General features: G+C 38.8%; 2 protein-coding genes across 2 annotated transcripts; one reads left to right on the top strand and one right to left on the bottom strand.

Moving 5' to 3' along the window:
- The first annotated feature begins 1,334 nt into the window (after positions 1 to 1,334).
- Positions 1,335 to 5,985, top strand: cuedc2 (CUE domain containing 2). Its single transcript, XM_063491418.1, has 9 exons — positions 1,335 to 1,447; positions 2,204 to 2,289; positions 2,375 to 2,518; positions 2,640 to 2,701; positions 2,801 to 2,931; positions 3,048 to 3,215; positions 3,301 to 3,365; positions 3,450 to 3,510; positions 3,601 to 5,985. Exons 2-9 carry the CDS (start codon positions 2,216 to 2,218, stop codon positions 3,745 to 3,747), a joined length of 852 nt encoding a protein of 283 aa, XP_063347488.1. The 5' UTR covers positions 1,335 to 1,447; positions 2,204 to 2,215; the 3' UTR covers positions 3,748 to 5,985.
- Positions 5,986 to 7,480: 1,495 nt separating this feature from the next.
- On the bottom strand, positions 7,481 to 20,511 carry hif1an (hypoxia inducible factor 1 subunit alpha inhibitor). The gene is made up of 8 exons (XM_063491417.1): positions 20,109 to 20,511; positions 14,914 to 15,164; positions 13,806 to 13,954; positions 13,574 to 13,719; positions 10,685 to 10,791; positions 8,722 to 8,785; positions 8,527 to 8,637; positions 7,481 to 8,209 (listed from the first exon to the last, which is right to left on the bottom strand). Exons 1-8 carry the CDS (start codon positions 20,286 to 20,288, stop codon positions 8,153 to 8,155), a joined length of 1,065 nt encoding a protein of 354 aa, XP_063347487.1. The 5' UTR covers positions 20,289 to 20,511; the 3' UTR covers positions 7,481 to 8,152.
- Positions 20,512 to 23,603: the final 3,092 nt, after the last annotated feature.

Below are 23,603 nucleotides of genomic sequence, written 5' to 3'. Positions count from 1 at the left end.
GCTTAGAGAAGGAGGCTCTCTGCTATGATTTTACGGTACGTGGCTCTGTCTATAGGCCCCTCTGTGCAGTGAAGTAGCATGTACCCTTAGTAGAAGAAACAGCCCAAATCATAATGTTTCCACCTCTGTGCTTGACTGTGGGGATGATGCTCTTTGGGTCATACTTAGCATTTCTCTTTCTCCAAACAGGGTGGGTAGAGTTGATGCCAAAGAGCTCATTTTTGTTTTCTACAGTCATTGTGTGTTACCAATGGTGTTCTCACTGACTGTGGTCCTGACTGCCTGCAGATCATTTACCAACTCATACATATAGTTTTGGACTAATCCACCAACTTTCTCATGATCATCCTCACCTCATAAACCAAGATCTTGTATGGAGCTTCAGACTGAGGGTCACCAACGGTTGTCACTAGTTCTTGCTGATGGTCTTGTAACTCATTCCAGCTTCCTTTGACAGCTCTTTGGTTTTGCCCGTGGTGGCGGAGAGGTTGGTATCTAAGAAGTATCTGCGACTGATTGACTGATTCATTCATTCATTCATTCATTCATTGACTGATTGATTGATTGAATACTTATTTCACCCACTGAGGAAAAAAATGTGACATTTTAAAAAAGGTAACAATGACCTTGAACTGGTAGGTATTAGCACTAATAGCTCTGAGAAAGTCTTACACTGATGTTTTTGCATTTCCGCCATTAGCTATCTACTTACTAGCTACCGTCCATCATAAAATGGGTACACTGGATAACCAGGATAACCCACCATGTCACAAAGCCGAAATCATCTCAAACTGGATTTTGTTGTGTTTTATTCGTCAAACTAGATTCTTGAACATAGCAATGAGTTCAGTATACTCAAATGGCCTCCAGTGACCAGATTTCAGTGTAACGGAGCAACTTAGGGATGTAGTGGAATAAAAGATTCCCATTATGAATATGCAGCTGACGAATCTGCAAGAATGATGTGATGATATTATTTTAATATGGACCAAAATTTCTTAGGAATATTTTCCGCACCTTGCTGCTGCAGTGAGTGTAGTTCATTGTTATTTGTAGTAATATTTTGTCACAGTAACTTTGTATTTTAAATGGGAGCAGGATAGTTCCTTGAATATATATGAATATTTAAAAAACATATATGTTAAATAAAATATTATTCTGCCGTGGTCTCTTGGTTGTTTTGTTTTTTGTGTGTGTTTTTAAGCTTGACAATGCAGATTCAAAAGAAACAGTCTGAATTGCATTAGATTTCCTTTTTATTTCAATTAAATAAAACGAACATTATTAAGGATTAAACATTTTTTTTAGAGGAAGTGACGTGCTAATGTTTTGAATCGTGCCGTGCGAGTTTGCGGTTGTCACGGTTAGAAATCCCTGTACTGACCTGTCTTCCCCGTATATATCTGGGGAAAACCTTTAGCTTCATGTCTCCATAATTTCTCTCACAGTAAGTTTTATTCAATACAAACCCGCTCTTATGTAACAGCATTCGTTTAGGCATTCAGCGTTTACTGTTAGCTTGCTTGTAGTTGTTGTCAGCTAACGAGAAGCCACTTTGCTAGCGCTAGTTCTCCAAGAGCCTGCAGCTATTTCTCTAACGAGATGCCCAGATGAAGGTTAGCCTTGTGGATCAACAGACACTGATGATGTTGAGAAAATACGAGTGATATATATATGTGTGTGTGTGTGTGAATAACAACACACAATATCGTATAGCTTATGATAGCTTAGCCGTGATGCTAGTAATTAACCATTAGCGGATAAGTAACAGCTGCAGTGCTAATGCTGTGCTGCAAAGCACGAGAGAGGTCATTGTATAGTTGTGTGTGTGTGTGTGTGTGTATTGTGCTAAAGCGTTGTTAGCTGCATAGATAAGCTGTTGCTTAACTATCTTAATTAATCTGCCTAATTGCAATGGCAAGTCTTTCCTCAAAGTTTGTAATATTATGGTTGCATCACAGCTAACCATATTTGAGATCTGTCCCGCGTAAAAGTCATTGCTGCCTGCTAGAGATGCTGGATCTCAAGCTTTTGTAAGAACTGGTTTTGTAACGTGTTTATTTCAGCATGAGCTGACTGTGTACCAAATCTGGTAAATGGTGACAGCTGTTAGGTTATTTAAGGGTCTGCATTTGCCACTGCTCAGTATATAACTGACGTGATCATCCAGCACTTTGACTTTTGTGCGTATTCTACCTCACAGCAGGAGAAAGTAATGGACCTCCACAAAATTATCCACAGTGCACTGCACGAATTTATTCAGACTTACATTACTGATGCAGATCTCAGGTAAGCAGTCCCCAGCCTCATTTAAGCCTGAAAAATCATTTTTTATGGCTTTGGAAGTAACTTCCTTTCCTACCGTGCCATGCAGCACACTGGATGATGTCCTGTTGTCTTACATCACTGGGGTCCTGGAGGATCTTGGTTCCCAGCAGAGTGTTGAGGAGAACTTTGATGTGGAGGACTTTGCAGAGATGCTAGAAGCTTACATACCTGGCTTTGCAGAAATTGACAGGTAAACAGACTTTCTCCTTTCTCTGGATGGGTTAAGAAAACCACATAACAACTGTACTATGTGTTTTTAATGTTATCTCTATTTTTTTTTATAACAGTTTTTTTTTCTTTTTATTCTGCAGTGTCAAAGTCTGTGAAATGATGTTCAGTCTGGCTTCAAAACTAGCTACTGCTCGGACCTCAGGTGGCAAACATGTTCATTTTCTTAGCATTTCTAAAAGTGTGATTCTGATACTTCTACTATTCTACTACCATGTTAATTTATTTGTTCCTTTTTATTTAGCTCGTGAAGAAAATGGTATCCCTAAGGCAAGGGCAGAAGAGATCTCATTGAAGCTCACCAGCCTGCCCAGTGAGCCACCGAGAAGAGAAACGCAGTGCCTTAAATCACAGACAGAGGGAGCCACTGCCAAGGTTATCGATTCACCTGACATCAGCACATTATGTTTTTTTACATATTTGCATTTGTCTTTTTGTCCTACTGTAGATATTGTTACATCCATTAACAAATATTCACGTGTCTGTGTTAGCCACCAGTGTCTGAGTGGGAGGCCCAGGAGCAGCACTTACTAGAGATGTTTCCCAAGTGTAGTCTGACTGAGGCTCGCAGCGCCCTGTCTATTGCCAAAGGAGACATGGAGGAAGCTGTTCGTCTTATCATAGAAGGGGATGTTCAACTCAGTCCCACACCTCTTAACGTGAGTCTCTGATACACACAGAAACGTTGGTTTTGTGTTCCTCCTACCTTCCTTAGCAGTCTTTGATGGGATCCTCTTGTCTCAGGTAAACCATGGGAAGAGTATTTCCTCACTGGCAGACCAGAAACTTAAAGAGAGCATCCTTGAGAAGTGAGTAAGAGTGCTAGTGTGACTCAGCAGAACTTTCCTCATTTATTTGTTTCTTGAGTTTATGACTGTGCTTAATCATACTAGGTACATGCTGGTGGACAGGGAGGAAGATAAGAAAACACACCGTCCCGTCGTTCCCAAAGATGTAAGCTTCCCCTTATACTTCTATTTTTTTTTTTTTTTCACATCAAATCTGTTTCATGCCTCTAAATCCAGGTGCGCTCTGTTGTGACAGGCTCCAAAGAAGCTAGTTCGGTACCACGGTAACCAGGTGGTAACCACAAAAGGAGAACGGTATCAGCTCGTGAAGAAGGACGAGACAGAGGACATGAAGAAGACATACGTCAACCTCAAGCCAGCGCGAAAGTACAGATTCCATTGATGACGAGCACAGTTCTGAAAGAGCAGCTAATGACAGTATTGTTTACACTATTTTTAATTTATTAATTTCATTTAGCCTACATTTTGTTTGTTTTTTTTCCCAATTAAAAGCTGACATCTGCAGTGTTGTCAGAAGCTTCTTTTGAAAAAGGAAAAAAAAAACGTTACCTTTACATGCCTTGGTTAAAACGTTGGATTACAGTGTTTCAGTTTTATATTGGAGGATCTTTTTTTTGTCAGATATTTCAGTCAGGATGTTGTGACTTGCGTTCTTGTGTGTGTGTGTGTGTGTGTGTGTGTGTAACAGCCTAACCTATCTACTTTTGGCCATCTCAGCAGGTCTGATGTTGCACTGACAGTATTGAGGTTGTTTGTTTAAATTGTTTTTATTATTCTTTTTTATGCATTTTTCTTTTTAAGCCGTACTGACATTGTGAATGAACCTATATTGATTTCTGTAACTAAGTTTTAGTGGTGCTGTAAAGTTTCTTCTGGACATTAGAATTATCAGCTGTTTTATGTACATATTGATTCAAAGAGGCCAATTTCATTTAGTTTAAAGTTAGGTCCAGAGTTTGTTGGACAAGGACACTGTTGTTGGAGTTTTGCCTCTGTACTCCACCGCGGTGGATTTTGAATAAGATAATCGTGATGATTTTAAACATTACTCTTAGATGTTTATTGGTAAAGTCAAGTCCTTCCTTCTTGTTCTTGTGTAATCAGTGGTTTACAACTTGTTTTAAACTTGCTGTATTTAAATTGATGAAGACATCTCTTAATTGCAGTTTGTGAAAATGGAGGATATGCTTATGAAGTTGCTTTTCTTACCCATGTAAATAATTGCCATTGTGACCTTTTTTTTTTTTTTTTTTTTTTTTCCCCTATGGTCTTTCAGTTGTGGTGTACACACTCAAAACTACAAAAATTGTGTCTTTGTCCAACAAATTATGCACCTGTGTATTGTAGCCAGTAGGAGTGCTGCAGATATGTTTGTTCAGGCCTTGAATTTTAAATCAGTTTGTTCAGTCCATAAGAGGAAGTCCTGATTGTTTACTTTAACCACTTTCTGACACACGGCAAAAAAAAAGGATGTTTTAATATGCAAAGTTTTATGCTATTTTGGTTGTTTTGCCACAGAACACTATCGCCCCCTGCATCTCCCTACATTGTTGAATCGCCTCAGGTCTTACTCTCTTTCTCCTGTCTGGCAGCTCCATCTTCATCACCTCCTCTGCACATGTTCAAACCATCTCAGCTTTGCCTCTTTGTCTCCAGACAGCTAAACCTGAGCTGTCCCTCTGATGTACTCATTTCTAATTCTGTCCATCTTGGTTACTCCCAGTGAAAATCTTGGCGTCTTTAACTCTGCAACCTAGCTGTTTAAGTACTGAATTTAAAACCAGGGGGGAAGAAAATGCATTACAATAACTTGATCTGAAGTCTGACAGAAGTGAGATTTGACAACCTACGGATTCACAGCTCATCCCTAATAAAGGAGGACGTACACGTCACAGGTCTTACCCAGCTGAAAACACGTCCGTATACTATATAAATTCATTTTTCAAGACATGTTCAAACAATTGCAGCACTCTACTTTCTAACATTACAAAGTTGTGTGTGTGCTTTATCTTTCACACCCCTAATGCAGAGTAAAAAATGCTGCTGGATGACTTCATTTTAAAGTTCATTCCAACAGGATTACCTTTATTTTTGATAGAGATGTTTAGATTTTCAAATTCTCCAATCATGTATTTGTGATAATAGAAGATCATGTGCTTTCAGGGTCCGTTTACATATTACCGAAGTGGTTCTCTTGTCACAGCGCCTCTCATCTCGTTTGTGTTCTGTGAGGTTTGCTTCGCATGTGATTGTGGATGTTTTTTTTTTTTTCTCTGATTGGATTCTGATTTCTTGTTAGTTGTAGATTAGGATAAATGGAGATTTCTTTTAGATATACGCTTTGTGTTTCTTTCTGTGTCCATTTGGACCAGCTATAAGCATTTGTTCTAAATGGATGGTATATAGTTTTCCCCTCGGTGTAGTGTAACAGCTGGGTGTTGGAAAGATGTGTTGTTACTGGTGCTTATCGGCAGCAATGTTATCTTTAAATACTGTACGATGGTGTTACTGTAGAGCATGGAATGGATCCCCTGAAGCTGTTTTAGTGACAACCAAAACAGCTTTCCTCGCTCTGAGAAACTGCTGACGCACAATTTATAGTAAATACTAATTTTGTAGACTACCATATGAGTTGTCTATTTATTCATGTACATACATAAGGTGCTAAATTTGAATATTTAAGTATATTATTTAATTTCACAGCTTTCAGTAATCAGTCAACTCTGAAGAAGAAGAACAAACAAACTTTAATCAGAAGAACAAGGAGATGACATTTAAAAAAGAAAAAAACCACACAGGCATCCATCAATAAAAAAGAGAAAAAAAAACCATACCTCTATCTCTGCAAATAAAGTCATTCTCACCTTTAAAGCAGCTTAATGCCAGAGTGACAATAAGCATTTTTACTATAAAATTGGAAAATTAAAAAGAAAATAATCTTGTGACATTTAATACCCTGCCCATTTAAGACAAGGCACGCACAGTAATTAATTACCCTAGCAAAACAGTCTTATTTTTACAGAGTAATTAGTACTCAACGTTTGATCACTGTACAATTTGTGAGAAGAACAAATGATTACTATCAGCAGTTTAAAGGCTGAACCTTGATCAGAAAGAAAGGAAAAAAATATTGACAATATATGTATATTTCCATTTCAAGGGTTCATCTCACTGATTTATTCAGTTACATTATGAAGATACCATCTACTGGTTGGTTTGGCACATACCGCACAGGACACCAGTCAGCCACATTAAAACCACTGATATTTAAGTTAAACTGTTCTGCTATGTTCTGAGAAACCATGCTCCTACTGTAGCATTCATGTGGATGCTACTTTGACGTGCACAAGCCACTGTACCCCACTGTGCTCGCTTTTAATACTGTGGCCACACAGCGTGTACCAAATGGTGTCCCTTTTATTTAATGTACATATTAATAACAACTCGAGAGAGCAGCTTAAACTTCTATGACAGCCATCTTTCAAGTTGCTCTCACTTCAAGATCTTAAAAACCTGTTTGTGTGAAAGTAAAAATACATTTTTCTCATCTACAGATGCAAATACAGCATTTTCACCAGGAATTAAATGTTTGTATACATTACAGAATCTTTTAATTTCAAAATAGATGCATGTAATATAACATTCTGATTAAGTAGCATCATAGTCCATATCAAGCTTGAAAAGCAAATGCAAACCTAACCACTAGGTGGTGCTTCTTTGTTGCACTGCAATGGTTGATACTGAGCTACATTCCACACATTTTCCTGCTAGTTCACTAAACTAATAGCATTTTAACATGTTTCTGTGAGTTATTTTAAACCAGTTTTACACCCTTTAACCCAAGACAACATGATGTGTAATTATTCTAAGAGGTTTCCACAAATTTCATATTTTCTTTCTTAAAAGGTGCAACTAAATCTGCACTGATCAGCTGATTTCAAGTACCCACTTCTCCTGATACTGGTGTGCAGAGTAGCCCATCCCAAAGAAAGTCCTTGAAGTACAAACTCAAAGAGCAGTTTATAACACACACAAAGGAAAAAAAATCACTGCTAAAAAGAAGGTGACATATTCCTTCAGCTGAATATATGACCCCCACCCCCCCCATCCCCAAAAAAAAACAAACAAACAAACAAAAAACAACACTTTTTGAATATTACTGTAATGCATTAACATCTGTGCCTATGTCTTTTTTTCTTTTCTTTTTTAAACAAGTCTTGCTGATCGCTTTCCGAAGCAAGTCATAAGTAGGCATAGAGAAAATGCAGATAAATATTCCCAAAATCCTCAGCTGTAAAGCTGTATTTGCATTGCAATAAAGATTATGATTATTACAACATAATGAAATGAAATTTACTAGTCAAGCCAAAACTGTGTTACTCCATGTATATGACAAATATCCTGATGTGCACTGTACATATAATACCCCTCTGACTCTTTCATTAGTGGTTAAAATAACAATGCTTCTCTAAAGGTACCAATCTCAGACAATCAACAGCTTGAATTGTAAAACTGAGACAGCACTGACAGATCGGTACGAACTTCAGCCAAATTAGACAAAAGAAAACGAGAACATGAATGTTTGATCGATGTTTCTTCTGTTACTTTTGTATTTTTCCAATGACAATGGCACTCGAAGACTGAAGCACAACGTTTTCATGATGGCCGCTTATTGCCATGCAGTGATGCGTAGCTCCAAAGACAGCGCATTACACACACAGCAGTGTCAGCTTCACATGCACACAGTTTCCGAAGCAGTCTAGTCAGCAGTTTTTAAGGGTATTGGTCTAACTAAGATCCTGGTCATATCGCCCCTTGATCATTGTTTTCAGCAAAGGTCCGACCTACAGTAAAAGAAAAAGGGGGTTTTGTTTAGGATAAGCTACATCACATACTCTTACTACAATGTTATGCTCACTGCATTGTCCTGAACTGCATATATATCTTTCCTCTGTACTAAATCAGGTAAGCCATAAATATTCACAGTAACTGGGTTGCTGGAAGGGTCAGCATGCCCCAGGGATTTCATGTAACAGGTGACCTAAATGTGGATCTTATTTGATGTTCTAGAATCAGGCAATGTGACATTCATGTGCAACTTTGTGCAATCATGTACACTGCCAGTACTTTAGAAACTGCTCTTTTCTTCTTTTTTTTTTACCTCATGTGGATCTCCGAGTGCTTCTCCCAGCATCTTTTCAATATTCCTCATGATGGCTACTTTCTGATGAGCCCGCAGAGGGTATTCTATCCTCTTAGGTGTGGGGGCACCCTGGAAGTACATGTAATAGCTGAGCAATCATGAACAGACATGTGGTGGCAATCATACCACATATTTTAAAGTAACTGTACATACTTTGTACCAGAAGTTTACAGTGATTGTCACTCCACCATTCAGCAGCGATTCAATGTGATGCCACCTGAAGACAGAAGAAAAATACAATCAACTAAATCCAGTGAACTGAATGTCTTAGAGCAAAATTACCCATCACTTAACCCCAGCATTATAAATGCAAGTAAGAAACTACAAGCAGTCTAAGTGAAAATAAAACAGAATGTCAATGGTGTAGTACCCCAGTATCACAATTCACAGGTTCTTGTAATGTGTGAAGTACACAAAGTAAGTGATATATTTTCTTGTCACTGGTTGTCTGTGCAGCACGAACTAATGAGGATTAAAGTCCACCGAGAAGTCAAGGATTCACGTAAACAGTCATATCTGCGACAAATTCATCTCCTTTACCACCAAATAAAAAGTGATTGAGTTAAGCAGGATTTTGACTCCATTGTCAGTTATCAACATGGCCATAAAAAGGATTTTAAAAATAAAGCATCAGCATTTCATAGCATTGACCATATTACCGATGTTAGCATAATGATGGCAAGAAGGCCCCAAAACTGCCTTCCTAATGATCACGTCCTCCATGATCAAGACCAGTAAGATCATAATCATTTCCATGCACAGGAGGGGTTTCAAGCATATGATACGTGGGCCAGAGGCAACCCACCAAAAGATCCAATCCAGCCCACAGGATGCTTTTGGAAAATGTGGTATTTCAAAGGAGGAGGCCAAAACTTTTGAGCCTTTAACTGCATTTTCATTAGTTTTAGTCTTTTCACCAACAAAGACCTAACCTGTAATAACCTATAATCTGTTATACACCAAGTAGCTCAACAGATAAACATCAATTGCAAGAGAATTTGATTTTTTTTTGTATTGAGTGTATTCATTTTAAAAACATTTACAATAGGATTTTGGGGGGTTTTTTTTAAATCATTTTACAAAGTAAATTCATTTCTTTACAGTACAAGCCCTGCTGACCGGTTCATTTGATTTACTACAGCAGCATTTCCTTATTATGTTGACAAACAGATATATTGATGAAACTGTACTTTTCTTAAGACACATTTGGCATTAGATATGTAGGTAACCTTGTTCACACTCAAAGTAACAATTTTGAGGTGCATTTCTTTATATGAGATATTGGGCAACATCTTTACTGGTCCGCCCCATTTAAGATGAAACTGAGCTTTATGTGACACATGACGTAAAATGATTTTTGACACCCCTGATCTGAAGGAAATCAAGTGCTATGCAACACATACAGCAAGTCATGACATCACTCGTCATGACTTGCTGTATGTGTATGTGTTTAGCAACGACCTTGCTAAATGGTTTAAACTGAAAAATGTACATCAGGAGCAAGAATTTGGTTAAACTAAGGAGTGCGCATGAAGTTTATGATGGGAAAATGGAAAAATGCTCATAAAAAAGGAGACCAAAGGGTTTGATCACTGTGCACAAATTTCACCAAAATCTGACCAATGCTCAAAGCGGAGTAGTGGATTGTGAATCGTGGACAGGTGGACAGACAACTGACTCCTCGCCATGGCACAAGCTCATTTGTCCTTTGGCTACATTAGCTAAAATAGCAAGGCATAAAACAATGAGCAGACGTACTGAGTGATAAAGTGACACAAGACACTACTTTTACACTAAAAAAGGAAAAGATCATGTTTTAAAACCTCTTAAATGACAGAGGCGGAATACAACGCACACTTCCTCCTCACATGGATGTGAAAGTGCGACTCAGAGAACTCCATTAAATGATACATTAATGTCACGCTTGCTTTTTCTGGGCTAATTAATGAGGCCAACCTAAACCAAACGACTGATGGATAATCCTCCAACAGCCTGCTAAGTGCTTAAATAAAACAAAGCCATGCAGAGAGCATGAAAACACAACAGCTGACAGGGCTTCCAAGAAATGTTTGCACACATAAGATTGATAGAAAGATCACAGAGATATTATTCTTACCAGTACATTGGGATGTAGAGCACGTCTCCGGGGCCCACAACAGCCTCATAGCCAACAACATTTTTAAAATTTGGAAACTTCTCATAGTCTGGGTTATCAAAATCAACCTATAAATGAATAAATAAATTATATAAGAAACAGGAACATATTATTCATCTGTCTTCATGAAATATAAAACACATTTAAAAGATACAGATTAAAGTTATTAAGGTAAATTAATGAAACAAATCTAATGTTATCACATTAATGAAGTCCATGGAATGAAACTTGGGTGTATTGCTACATACAGCACACAAAAGTTTGGTCAGTACTCATCAAAATGTGACAAATAATTATATTAGAAAGTTAAAGATGAAATATTATTTTCAATATATTATGCAATGTTGTATTATTTTTGTATTTCACAGTTTTTACAGTATAAAAAAAGGAAAGGAGCAAAGTGCAAATGAAATAAAACCCTAACCCTTAATGCAATGGAGCTAAGGCTTCTTTATAATCATAACTAAGGAAGGCCGGAGGAACCCAATTAAAAAATAAAAATATTACTAAAACCTTATCCAGTTTTCATGTGCTGTCTATGCAACTGCCTGGTGTGACACATTTGAATAATTATGTTACTAAATTCCACTAAATGAGCATTATTATTTTTGTCTTTTTACTTTTATATCTGTGTATAAACACTGCCTGGCCAAAGGAAGTCATTGCCTTCATTTAATTAAGCAAATACTTAAGAGCCTTCAATTAAATAAATACTACAGCGGTTAATGTGTTTCAGCTAGCAAGAGATTATTTAAGCCTAGCTGACGCAGTGAGCGGCTTCTCATCTCTAAAACAACTCTGCAGCTAGACACATCCTGTGGTTGTGGCAAAGATAATATTCTGTTTCTGAAGGGTCAAGTTACTCTCCTGAATCAAGCAAAGAAAATCACTTAACAACTCAACAATCATCTTTGAGTTAGAAATGTGGTTTTTAAAAAAAGTATTTTTAAGTTTTATAGAGAAAGCATTATGATCTGGGGTTGCTTCGGTTGATCAGGTTGAGGTTTAAGAGAATTACAATTTAAAAAGTGAGGTGTATAAACTGAATGACCAGGTTTTTTAATCAAAGGCTTTTTTTTCCTGAGCTTCCAAGACGACACTGCCAAGATTAATTAGGCTCAAATTGTTAAAGAGTGGTTCAGGGAGCATGAGACATTTTCACACATGGACTGGCCACCCGAGTCAAGACCTTAACCCCCACTGAGAATCTCTAGGATGTGCTGGACAAGACATTAGGCAGTGGTCCAACTCCCCCGCCGTCAACACAAGAGCTTGGCAAAACATGAATGCAACTCTGGAAATAAATGCTGTGACATTGCATAAGTTTATAGAAATGATGCCACAATGAACGCATGCTGTCATCAAAGCTAAAATTGGTCCAATGAACTATTAGACTGTGTGCCTTTTTTCTTTTCAGCCAGGCAGCGTATATGGACACAGTGTAGGCATCTGCACGTGAGCATGGCCGAAAGCCTTTTTGCAGGATGGAGCTGGCTTTGGACCGGAGATCAAACATGTGAAGCTTTCTGTGTGTTGTGCATGTCAAACAGGTAAGGCATGTTGGGCAAGCGTCACCTTTCAACCCATCATTTCATCTCTAATAGAAAACGCAGAGTGGCACAAACACATACTGGCACTGTGAAAATAAAAAGATGATAGCCTACAGAAGAGAAGGCTATCACAGGATAAGCAAAGGTAACAGTTTCTTCACATTTGTAATGCAAATAAGGAGTTCAAACAAATGCCGCAGGGCAAGTCTGGAAGAGCAAGAGCAAGAGAATTGCACGTCGGATTGCCACTGATGATCTGCAAAAGACTGGGAACATTTTAACAGTCTCTGGAGTGGTGGTGCACCGTCTTACTGTGCAGCAACACCTCTGCAAGTTTGCAAAGTAACATCTAAGCAAGCCTGACACAATTTGTAAATCAGAACTGATATTGTTGAAATAAAACTGACACCAATAAGCAGCCTGGCTTTTATTTAGAGTAAAAAAAAAAAAAAAAAAAAAGGAGGCAGGATTTAATAACATGAACACCCCTCCTGAATGGGGCAGCTCAAACGCACTTTGGGTTTGTGCTGCAGCTAGTAGTATGGGAACATTTAACTGGAAAGAACGCATTTATGTAAATGCCAACTCCTGGAAGCACATAATGATAGTTTAAAATCCATAACAGCAAGGGACACAAAATACAGGTTGCACCACAGCCCTCAGGCCCTTAAAGTGAACATCAACAATATATTTATAAACCTCAAAGGAGAAGAGCATACAATACCTATACAAGAGAATAACACAACTACACATCTTGCAGGATGAATTGGTGAAAACTTGCCAAACAAGAATTGAGACTCTCAGTAGAGAGAGGGAAAAAAAACATATGTATGGCTTTGGCAAAGAGGGTGTCATTAAACAGAGACTGATCCTTTCTCCTTTTTTGTCATTTTAAAACTGTAAAAAAATTACAAATTTTAAAAAATGGAAATAACAGTGTCATCTTGCTGAAAGTTTAAAGAAATTTAGCAACTTTCGGGGTGGCTGTAGCTCAGGAGGTAGAGCATGTCAACTGCTGATTGGAAGGCTGGTGGTTCGATCCCTGGCTCCCCCAGTTTGCATGCCAAATATCCTTGGGCAAGATACTAACCCCGACTTGCTCTCCGATGCATCCATCGGAGTATGAATGTGTATGAATGACAGTTAGAAAGTATAGATAACTGTATATGGGTGAATCCAGCGTGTTGTATAGAGTGCTTTGAGCACTCCAGGAGAGTAGAAAAGCACTATACAAGAATCAGTCTATTCATCTTATTCTTTAATCATTTGACCAAACTTCTGCACCTACAGTACAACTTACTTGGCTCTGTCTGTCACAGGGGTGATGAACAGGGTATGGATAGAGACATTCAAACTGGTCTGGAGGGAAGAGGATGCATCTCTTATGGCCTTTAATCTGTGCAAAGAAATTCTGCTGCTCGTCATAATGCGCTGGCGTCACATTGCCTGCAGTGACAGATTAACAGAAAACGTAACGCGGGGGTGACAAAAATAACTTAGAACTTATTTTCTTTCTGCTGCCAGAGCCTCACCCTCCATGCCTATGAGCAGGAGGTTGGATGTCAGCTGTCCCCAGCTTCTCTTGGCTTGCTGCTTGTTGATCCAGTTCCAGTTGAAACCAAGAAAGTCAACAACGATCTTCTTTCCTACTGTGTCGTTCAGCGTCTGCTGCAGATATACCCTTGAAATGCACGAGAAAAGGGCACATGCAAAATGTATGAGCCTGAGACAAAAGTGGTATAAAATACACTGGCATTATAGTGTATAATGACAACTTGTTTACCAGCTCCTGTTTCAGCTGACTACATCTCCTTTACACCACAAAGAGAATTTAGCATTTAAGGAAGTGGCTAGTTTAAATTCAAATAGGTAAAAGCCGCTTTGAGTGTCGGCAAGTCAACAGTCAGCTCTCTTTAGTAAATGATCTGTCTGTGTGTGTGCTGCCAGGCCAAGTCAGGTCACAGGAATAAGCTTCTCCCATGGTTCTCTGGTGGAAATGCTTAGTCATGGCCACTGCTTTCCTCTGCTGCATTACACTGTGAGTGAAAAAACCCTCCCTGTTAAGTACACCTGCAGCACAAACACATCTTGTCCCTGACATTCAATGAGGCCCTCGTGCACCATATTTCTATACTCAGGGGTGCACATAAGTGGTTCGCAGGTGCGCATGCACTGTCAACATAAAAGACGCGCACCAGATAAGAAGTTGCAACGCGCGTTTGTGTACATAAGATTTTCTGAAGGAGGACAGACATTTGTTTCGAACTCTTAAAGATGTCGAAGAAGCAAGCTCCTTTAAGCAATTACTTTGGTGTTCCTCCAACTCCAAAGAAATGTCAGAAGGAGTCCGAACCGCAAAAGAAGCGCGTATTCTCGGAAAAGTGGTTGCAGGAGGTGAGCTGGCTTCAAACAAATGATGAACACACAGAGACATGGTGCAGAATATGCCATGAAAATCCCACTGTAGCGGACAAAAACAGTGCCTTTTATTTGTACGCAAACGCACGTTGCAACTTCTTATCTGGTGCGCGTCTTTTATTTTGACAGCACATGCGCACCTGCGGACCACTTATGTGCACCCCTGTCGATACTCCTATATAACAAATACACCGCTTCAACTAAAATATAATTTCATCCTACCTTTCATCTCCTCCCCTTTCCTCCGTTTCGTGCATTTGATCCACAAATTCGTTAAACTTCATTTCCATTCGCCGAGACTTCGGGACAAAGTTCTCAAAGTTGCACATTTTTTTCTCATCGTAGTAAAGGAATTTGTGGTTTCCTGAAATGTAAACAGAGAAGTCTCCGTTTCCAATGTTGTCCTTGAGGTATGCGATATCCCATTTGAGAGCTGGGTACACGAGGTTTGTGTCTGTCAAAACCACCGGTTCCTGAAAAAATAAAAACAAAAAGCATTTCAATACAACAGAAAAATCAACTTTATTTCATGCACTTTTAATCTATGTGTTTACTTTAAGAACAAGGGCACTCAGTATTTAAAGAGTGCTGTTGAATTTGTGATTTTTGGAATTATCTTTTCATAGCCTACATTAAAAAAAATAATACACTCAGCTGCCATTTTGGATGCACCTGTTCCACTGCTCATTAGCACACATATCTAATTAGCCTATCAAATGGCAGCAATGCATTTAGTCATGCAGGCATTGTCAAGATGACCTGCTGTTCAAACCGAGCATCAGAATGTGGAAGAAAGGTGATGTAAGGGACTTTGAACATGGCATTGTTTATGGAGACAGGTCAGAATACTTCAGTCTAATAGGAGGAAAAAGTAACTCATCACCACTCATCACACCCAATGCATAAGAGCATCTCTGAATACAAAACACATCAAACCTTGAAGATGGGATACAGCAAGAGAAGACCAGACTGGAACATGGACCATGTCCATTTCGCCTTGTATCAACCATTCACACTCCTGGTGGTGGTGAAACAATGTGGAGGATATTTTCTTGGCACACTTTGGACCCCCTGAGACTAACTGAGCATTATTTAAACACCACAGCCTACCTGAGCATTGTTGCTGACCATGTCCACCCCTTTATGACCACAGTATCTTCTTCTGATGGCTGCTTCCAGCAGGTTAACATGCTATGTCACAAAACGCAAATGATCTTAACCTCCTAGGACCTGGCCATCCACATATGTGGATATCACATTTCGGGTTGTCTAGACCAAAATACTAAATTTTGCTCCACAAGGGCCTGATATCCACTTACGAGGACATTATCCTGCCTCTGTTTTATCAAAATTTAAAGCGAATGTCTTCATATGTGGCTCTCAATTTTCTTAGAAACAAAAATCGGGTAAAAAAAAAAAAAAAAAAAATCTGTTGATTCTTTGTTTTTATATTCATCGGGTCCCAGTATGCCCAAATATCAAAGAGAAATTAAAAATGCATGCCATGGAGGAGTTCAGGTCTTAGGAGGTTAAACAGGTTGCATTCAAGTGCCCCCCTAGTCACCAGCTCTCGATGCAATCGATGACCATCACCATTATAGTGAAATGGGAGATTTGTATCATGGGCGTGACTCCAAAAATTCTGCACCAACTGCGTGATAACATCATGTCAATATGGACAAAAATTTGCCGAATGGTTCCAGCAACTTGCTGAATCTACTACTACTTTTAATTCTTTATGGCAGCGTGGAAAAATCTCACAACTAGACTTCAGTAGATTGCAGATTACAGTCAACTGATTTCTGTTTTCCTACCCCACCCAATTCAAGTGCCTAATCCTAGCTACAGTGGCCATCATAGGTCAAAAAAACCCAAAACAAAAACAGCTGGCCACTGTTCGTCTGCAATTAGTGCAGGCTGTCAGTCCACTGTTTACCTCAGCTGTCAATATGTCAATTTTCCACGTCTATTTACTCTGAATGACAACATAAAATTTTGTGAAAGGAGTCCAATATGAGTTGATGGGTCAGTGACGTTCACTTCTGTCCACTTCTGACAGGTGAGTTGTTGAGGATATTCATTACTTCCACGTCAGTAAGTACTGCTGTTTTTGCCATTGTTAAATGATGCCAGCAAAACTTTCCTTGAAGTGGATCTACCATTGCTGGACTCTGATGCTTAGCAAATAAATTCTGTGAGAATGCAAAAAACTGTTTATCAGAGGTTAAGTGTGATTTTAGGACACTTGACCTTAGCATTAGCTGGGCTAATGTTAGCTTATAACCCGCTGTTGCTGTTGTTTAGCTGGCTTGTTGTCCGTTGTCTGGAGACGGGAAGATCATATGTCTAACCTGCCAACAATAAGTAACTGCAGCAATATTAATAAATAAGCATGTTTTGCATTTTTTCATATTTCAAAGGTCTGACTTCAGTTCAGGAGATGAAACGTGAAGTGAGAAAAAAGAGAATGAGTGGAAAAGAGGAAAAACAGAGACATAATGAAAATATACATGTAAAACTGTTAAATAGTCATATATGCTTTGAAAAAAAAATGATCAGGTGAAACAACTACTGTATTGAAGATGGCCGGTCAACATGGTGGCTTTTGCGAATCTGTGCTCTGTGTGTTTTTTATGGACTAATTCTAGGTTGTTAAAATGCATCAATCTGTTAGAATATGTAATTATACACTAATAAGTGTAAATCTTTGATTACAGTGTTCTTTTTGCCATTAGAAATCCAACCCAGTACTACCAGGGTGTAATGGCATACCTAATATAGTGGGCAGCGAGTGTACAATGGTAGGATAAAAATGTAAAATTTTACTTTACATTTCTAACCTTTATGACCAGCACATAACTATGCTGCATAAATTAAGAGGAATGCAAAAAGACTGAAGTGTCTTTCAAGGGCGACTTTTCAAGCTTTTAAGTAAAAAAATAATAATATTAATTAATTAATTAATTAAACATAAAAAATAAACATTAACTGTTGCTCCGTGTATCACCATGTTGATTTTGTCGCATTATTGTTCATAAAATCTCCCAAACTATTTGTTTAATAACTGCTCTGAATGCAATTTAAATAAATATATCCCAGCACGCTCGCAGCGGGCTGCACGGGGAGTATATGGCAGCACACTCTGAGCTACGAGGCCTACGTGACTAACTGAACGTACACCGCTGCGCGCGCCCCCGCCGCCCGCGTGTCTCGAACGTTGTGCACTGCACTGGTTCTCGGTTTCACTTTCACCGGACAACTGGGAGACTTTTCGGTGGCAAAGGATTGAAATGATGCTGTAAAACCTCGACGCCGTCAACTAACTGTAACGTTTTGAAATATAGACACTTTAGGTATGGTCTGTGTTTAAATTAAGATGGCAGGTGGGAGCAAAGGGGAAAAACTGCCATTTACTTCAAATACATCTTTTTTTTTCTTTAGTTTTTACGTCTGCGCTTTATGTGCGTCGTTTTAAAATAGTTAGATATATCTCATAATGTCCACTCTACCTTAATACTGCTGGGAAAGAGAGTCTGAGGTCGCCAGGTAGTTTTAATATGGATGTTTTTGTTAACATTAAACAGCTAATAAGGCGACACAATTGACATGTCACATTTGAAGCCGTGTTTGGTAGCTACAGAGGTCACTCCTAACACAACCTGTGATCTACATTACACATACCCGTCAATGTGTCTATTTTTTTTTACTCATGTATTAATGGTTGAATCAGAATGGCTTGCAGCTGCAGCTGTTAAAAGCAGTCTCTCCAATATGACAACACCAAATAAACAAATTCCAGTGTAAAAGATGCCTATGATAATGAATAAACGGGGGGCAAGTATACTTATTATATTATCTCTGAGTGCATTTACCCACCTAACCTGCCTTTGCTAAATATTATACACCATCATACATATTACATTTTTTTAAACTGTTGCACAATTTGCACAGTAGAGATCTTGAAGCTCAAATACAGATAACTGCACCAGTTTTGAGGAAGTTGGAAGAACACAATGTGTAAGAAAAGGGGTGAAAATGTGTAAGAAATCTTCACTTCCCTTGTGCCATATATGGTAATCAAAATGAAGTGTGAGATGTGAGTAAGCTTGACAATATTACTATCCATGTTCTGTTACTATTCTTAGATAAACATGTCTCAAGAGCTGAAAACTGTCATGGATTAGTGTGCAGAAGAATAACAAAAAGCAGAGCAGGAAGCTGGTTTATTTGGAGAAGTATTAGTAAGATGACACATGTCTATTTCTGTGCAAACCAATTCTGATTACAAACAGAGAAAGGGTCAGCTCTATTAATGTGCCATTTTGCAATATGCTTTTAGACTATAGTTGGGCACATACACCTACTCCATAAAGTTTCATAATGCATACCATATCTTAAATGAGGAAAGTTAATATGGTTAACAGTACCTTTATAGCTCTATATTCAACATTAAATTCTTGTGAGACAACACTGAAGTGATTAGAGCTTTCTATAGAGAGTGACTTAGGTGTCACTTCTTTTTAAATGCAATGGCCTGCATAGAAGCCATTCCCTTCTTTGCAGTCCATGCACCTATACATGATTAGTCAGTGGCCCATCAGTAAACTCCTGTAACGGGTACCTATTGTCTAGAGAGGTCTCTTGGTAAAAGGCTTCAGCTAAATTAAACAAAGAATAAGAGCAATTAAAGACAGTGGACGTATTATGATATTGTTTGCCTGCTCAAGATAGGAGTTATTACACCTCAACCTTAAGCAGATGGAGCATGCATTTCACTTCCATTTGTTATGGTTGGAATTAACCTACAGCTGTTTCATCAAGAAGTTGGGGAGAGGGGAAAAACTTATATCAGATAAGACACCACAGAAACGCTGATTCTTATAAACACTTCTGTGTGTAGACCACAATGATGGTCACCCCAAACAGCTCTGCAAGCAAAGTCACAAAGCACAGATACTGTGTCTGCTTATTTTAATACGTTTGCGTCCAAATGTGGAAGAAAAAGAAAACATCTTGCTTTGGGTGTAATGTGCTGTCACGAAAACCCATTTACAGTGCCAAATCCTTACATGGCAAGCTGGAACTCTGAGGATTTGGGCTTGAAAATTAAAGTCTCTGTACTAAATTTAAATGCAACATACAGATTTATGTTGACCACACTGAGCTGATGTAGTGTTGTGATAAAATAAGGCTAAATCTGTCCAGGATGTGTCCTTGGACACTGAACAAAACTCTAAGATTGTTCGCGATCTTTCACTTTCACCGCGTTGGTAGATAACCTAAAGACTGATTTTTCTTAGATGAAGCTGTTACTAAAATGTTTGTGCTGCAGTGTTACTTTTTTGGTTTCTGTAAAAACACGGAGTGCAATTTTAGCGAATCTTAGAAGTTCCCATAAGCTAACTTAGCAATTTTACCTCATTGTTTATTAGCATTTCTGCTCTCGGGTCCGTGTGAGACAGCCTGGGAATGGGCTTGGTGGGGAAAGAATACTTTCGGAGCTGGGATTCATCCCAACCCCGGCTCTGGACGCCAGAGAAAGCGGCACCACCTTCGCTCGTCGCCGGGTCAGCCTCCACCACGGTCGCCGCTGCCATGGTCGTCGACAAGCGCTGATTAGCCGCCTCAGTCTTCCCCTGAATTAAACAACCATACACCGGTTTTCGCTGCTAACGATATCCCGCTAGGCTACACAGTCAGCAACGGCACTCTCTTACAAGCCTTTCCATTCACAATTATTAAGCAGTACAAGGAAATGTGCGCAGTCCCACAGCGAGCATACAGCTCCGCTCCGTGCAACTGTTTGTTGACAGCTAGAAAACAAACGACACCAACTCATATATACTCTGGTCTGATAATGTGATGCTCAGAATATCGGACAGCGACTCCTAGCGTTGTGACTGACTAAATGCTACTATTGCATCTATTTCCTTTCACCACAAGGGGGAGCAGTCGCACTTACTTTTTTCACAGTTGTGCAGGAAGTCGATCGCAAAGAGGCAACGAGCTCATCAGTGATGGTAAATGGCCTGCATTTGTATAGCGCTTTACTTAGTCCCTAAGGACCCCAAAGAGCTTTACACTACATTCAGTCATTCACCCATTCACACACACATTCACACACTAGTGATGGCAAGCCACATTGTAGCCACAGCTGCCCTGGGGCACACTGACAGAGGCAAGGCTGCCGGACACTGGCGCCACCGGGCCCTCTGACCACCACCAGTAGGTAAACATGATAGGTTAAAAGTCACACTTATATCATCTAATGTGCAGATACAAGCTGACTTTGTTAAGACTTTGTTAACATAATGCTGTTACTTCTGAAAAAATATGTCCTAATTAGAGCTCAACCTACATGTAATATGAATATTTTATTTAAGTGCTTCACTTTATTCCTCTGTTATGCAAAATGTTATTGCATAAATCTGATATTGCATGGTTTTCATTACAGGAAACACTAGTTATTTATTCTCCAGGATACAGTTATTTATATTACTTTGTTAGACTTATTTGATACTATGTCTTGCACTATCCTACTACTGTATATTACTGTATACTACTATTCTTATTGTATATATTGTATATCTTATTTATTTGTTCCTCTGTCTCTCCTGCTGCTTTGAGCATGTACATGACAAAAGAATTTCCCTCGGGATAAATAAAGTTATTCTTATTCTTATTCTTATTCTTAATTTTAACAGGACTTTTAATTTACAGTGACACTAAAAATAGTTTAATATAATGGACATCAATTATATTGCTCTATACAGGGGCAGGGCTAACGGTGGGGCTGAGTTGGCATTGACCATAGTTAAAGTGCCATAACCCTCAATCAGTGTAAATATACCTCCACCATCCACTTTATTAAATACACCCTACTAGTACTGGATTGGACCATTTTTTGCCTTCAGAACTCCCTTAATTTTTCATGCCATGCATTCAGTCATTTGCTTTCATGTCCAATATAGAGACAGAGTTGCTGCAGATCTGTAGACTGCACATCCATGGTGCAAGTCTCCCACTCCACTGCATCCCAGAGGTGCTCTATTGGATTGAGATCTAGTGACTATGGAGGCCTTTTGAGTACAATGAACTCCTTGTTGTGCTTAAGAAACCAGTTTGAGATGATTTGAGATTTAAGGCATAGAACATGATCCTGCTGGTAGCAGCCATCATAAGATGGGTACACACTGCTCATAAAGGTGGTGTGGTGTGTGGTCTTTAAATGATGCGCAGAGGAACTACTAAGGAGGAGCCCAAAGTGTACCAAAAAATGTCCCTCACCCCGTTACACCACCGCTGACAGCCTGAACTGTTCAATGTTGTTTATGCCAAATGTTGGCCCTACCTTCCAAATATCGCCATGTTCAAAGTCACTTAAATTGTCTTTCTTTCCCATTTTGATGCATAGTTTGACTTAAGCAGGTTAGCTTGACCATATCTACATGCCTAAATGCACTGTGTTGTTGCCAGGTGATTGACTGAGTAGACATTTGCATTAATAAGCAGTTAAAAAGGGTACCTAACAAAATGTCTAGTGAATGTGTTACTGTGTAATGTTAAATAATAATATTTGCAAGTTTTAAAAGACGGACTCCCCCCTCACCTACCTCACAGTGGTTTGGTATAGTGGACTGAAACCTGTCTTAATATGACATGTAGAGAAACACAAACACTTACTTTAGGGACAGAATGACATTTATTGGCGTGTTATTTAATGCCACAATCATCATAAAATGATATAAAATAACATCAATCACACACACATTAAATACATGAAATACAATAAATTAGGACCAGAAAAAAAAGTATGGCAGCGGCTTCATTGTGTAGTAGTATGTAGATTTGTTTGTGAAGCCAAAGATCCCTGGTTCAACTGTGGGAGGAGGCACAGATTGTGCAAAAGCAAATATGTGGCCCTATCTACTGTGGTGACCCCTGTGTGAATAAGGGATCAACTGAAAGTAGCTTCTATATAAAATATGTAAGAAAAAAATAACAAAACTGATGAAATTAGAAGCTCCGTGAAGGGAATTTTACATTAAACAAACGTGTTAAAAAGCTCCACATGAGGATTGAAACTGTAAACCAAAAAGCATGTATTGTACCAAAATACTCTTTTAAATACATTTGTTGAGTAGTTCCATGTTAAAGTACTTCTACTCCATAAGATGTCATATTGCATTTCCCCTTCAGTGCTTTAATTTCTCAGCCATAGTGGCGGGGATACTCTTCAGATTATAATGATAATATTTTTTCCGTAATATTCTGAATTCAAGACTCATACTTCGAATACTAATTTAAATTTGATTATGTGTCCCAGTAACACCACACAGTAACCCAGACAAGCCACCTATATAAGTCAAACTTTCTGCTTCAGATAAAGGAAGACAGAGTATTTTGATAGTGTGGCTCTTATTTTATGAAAAAGACCAACTGCTTACAACAGTACTGGTCTTAACAAAGCACTGCATATTAAAAGTTTCATGAAGGTTAATCAGTGATGATCTGAAACATGGAACAGCGTAGTCTTTTTTTACTCTAATATTTAGCTACTCACACACTATGCCGTGCTCAGCAGACTGATTAGCTGATGCTGCCTTGTTCTGTTATTTAAATAACAACTGCTTTTAATGCTACACATAATTTTAGTAGAGTAGAGCGCATGGTGGGAGTAAAACTCATCTGTACTCATCTGTGTTGGCTTTCATGCTGACCCTCTCCCCTCTAGGTGTTGCAGGTCTAAAACCCCTAAGCCATAAATCCTATTAGCCGAGGATTCTCTGAGGCATTATAAGTCATTTTCCCAACTTTAATTGTTTGCAAACAAAAATGCTCCACATCAAAAGCTCAAAGTCTTAAAATTAGGTTTTAATACCGACGCTACTGTACAGATTAAAAGAAAAAAA

Source organism: Pelmatolapia mariae, linkage group LG13 (assembly GCF_036321145.2).
Source record: "Pelmatolapia mariae isolate MD_Pm_ZW linkage group LG13, Pm_UMD_F_2, whole genome shotgun sequence".
Classification (NCBI taxonomy): Eukaryota; Metazoa; Chordata; class Actinopteri; order Cichliformes; family Cichlidae; genus Pelmatolapia; species Pelmatolapia mariae.
Note: the sequence above shows the minus strand (reverse complement) of the source record. Positions and strands in the feature narration are given on the sequence as shown.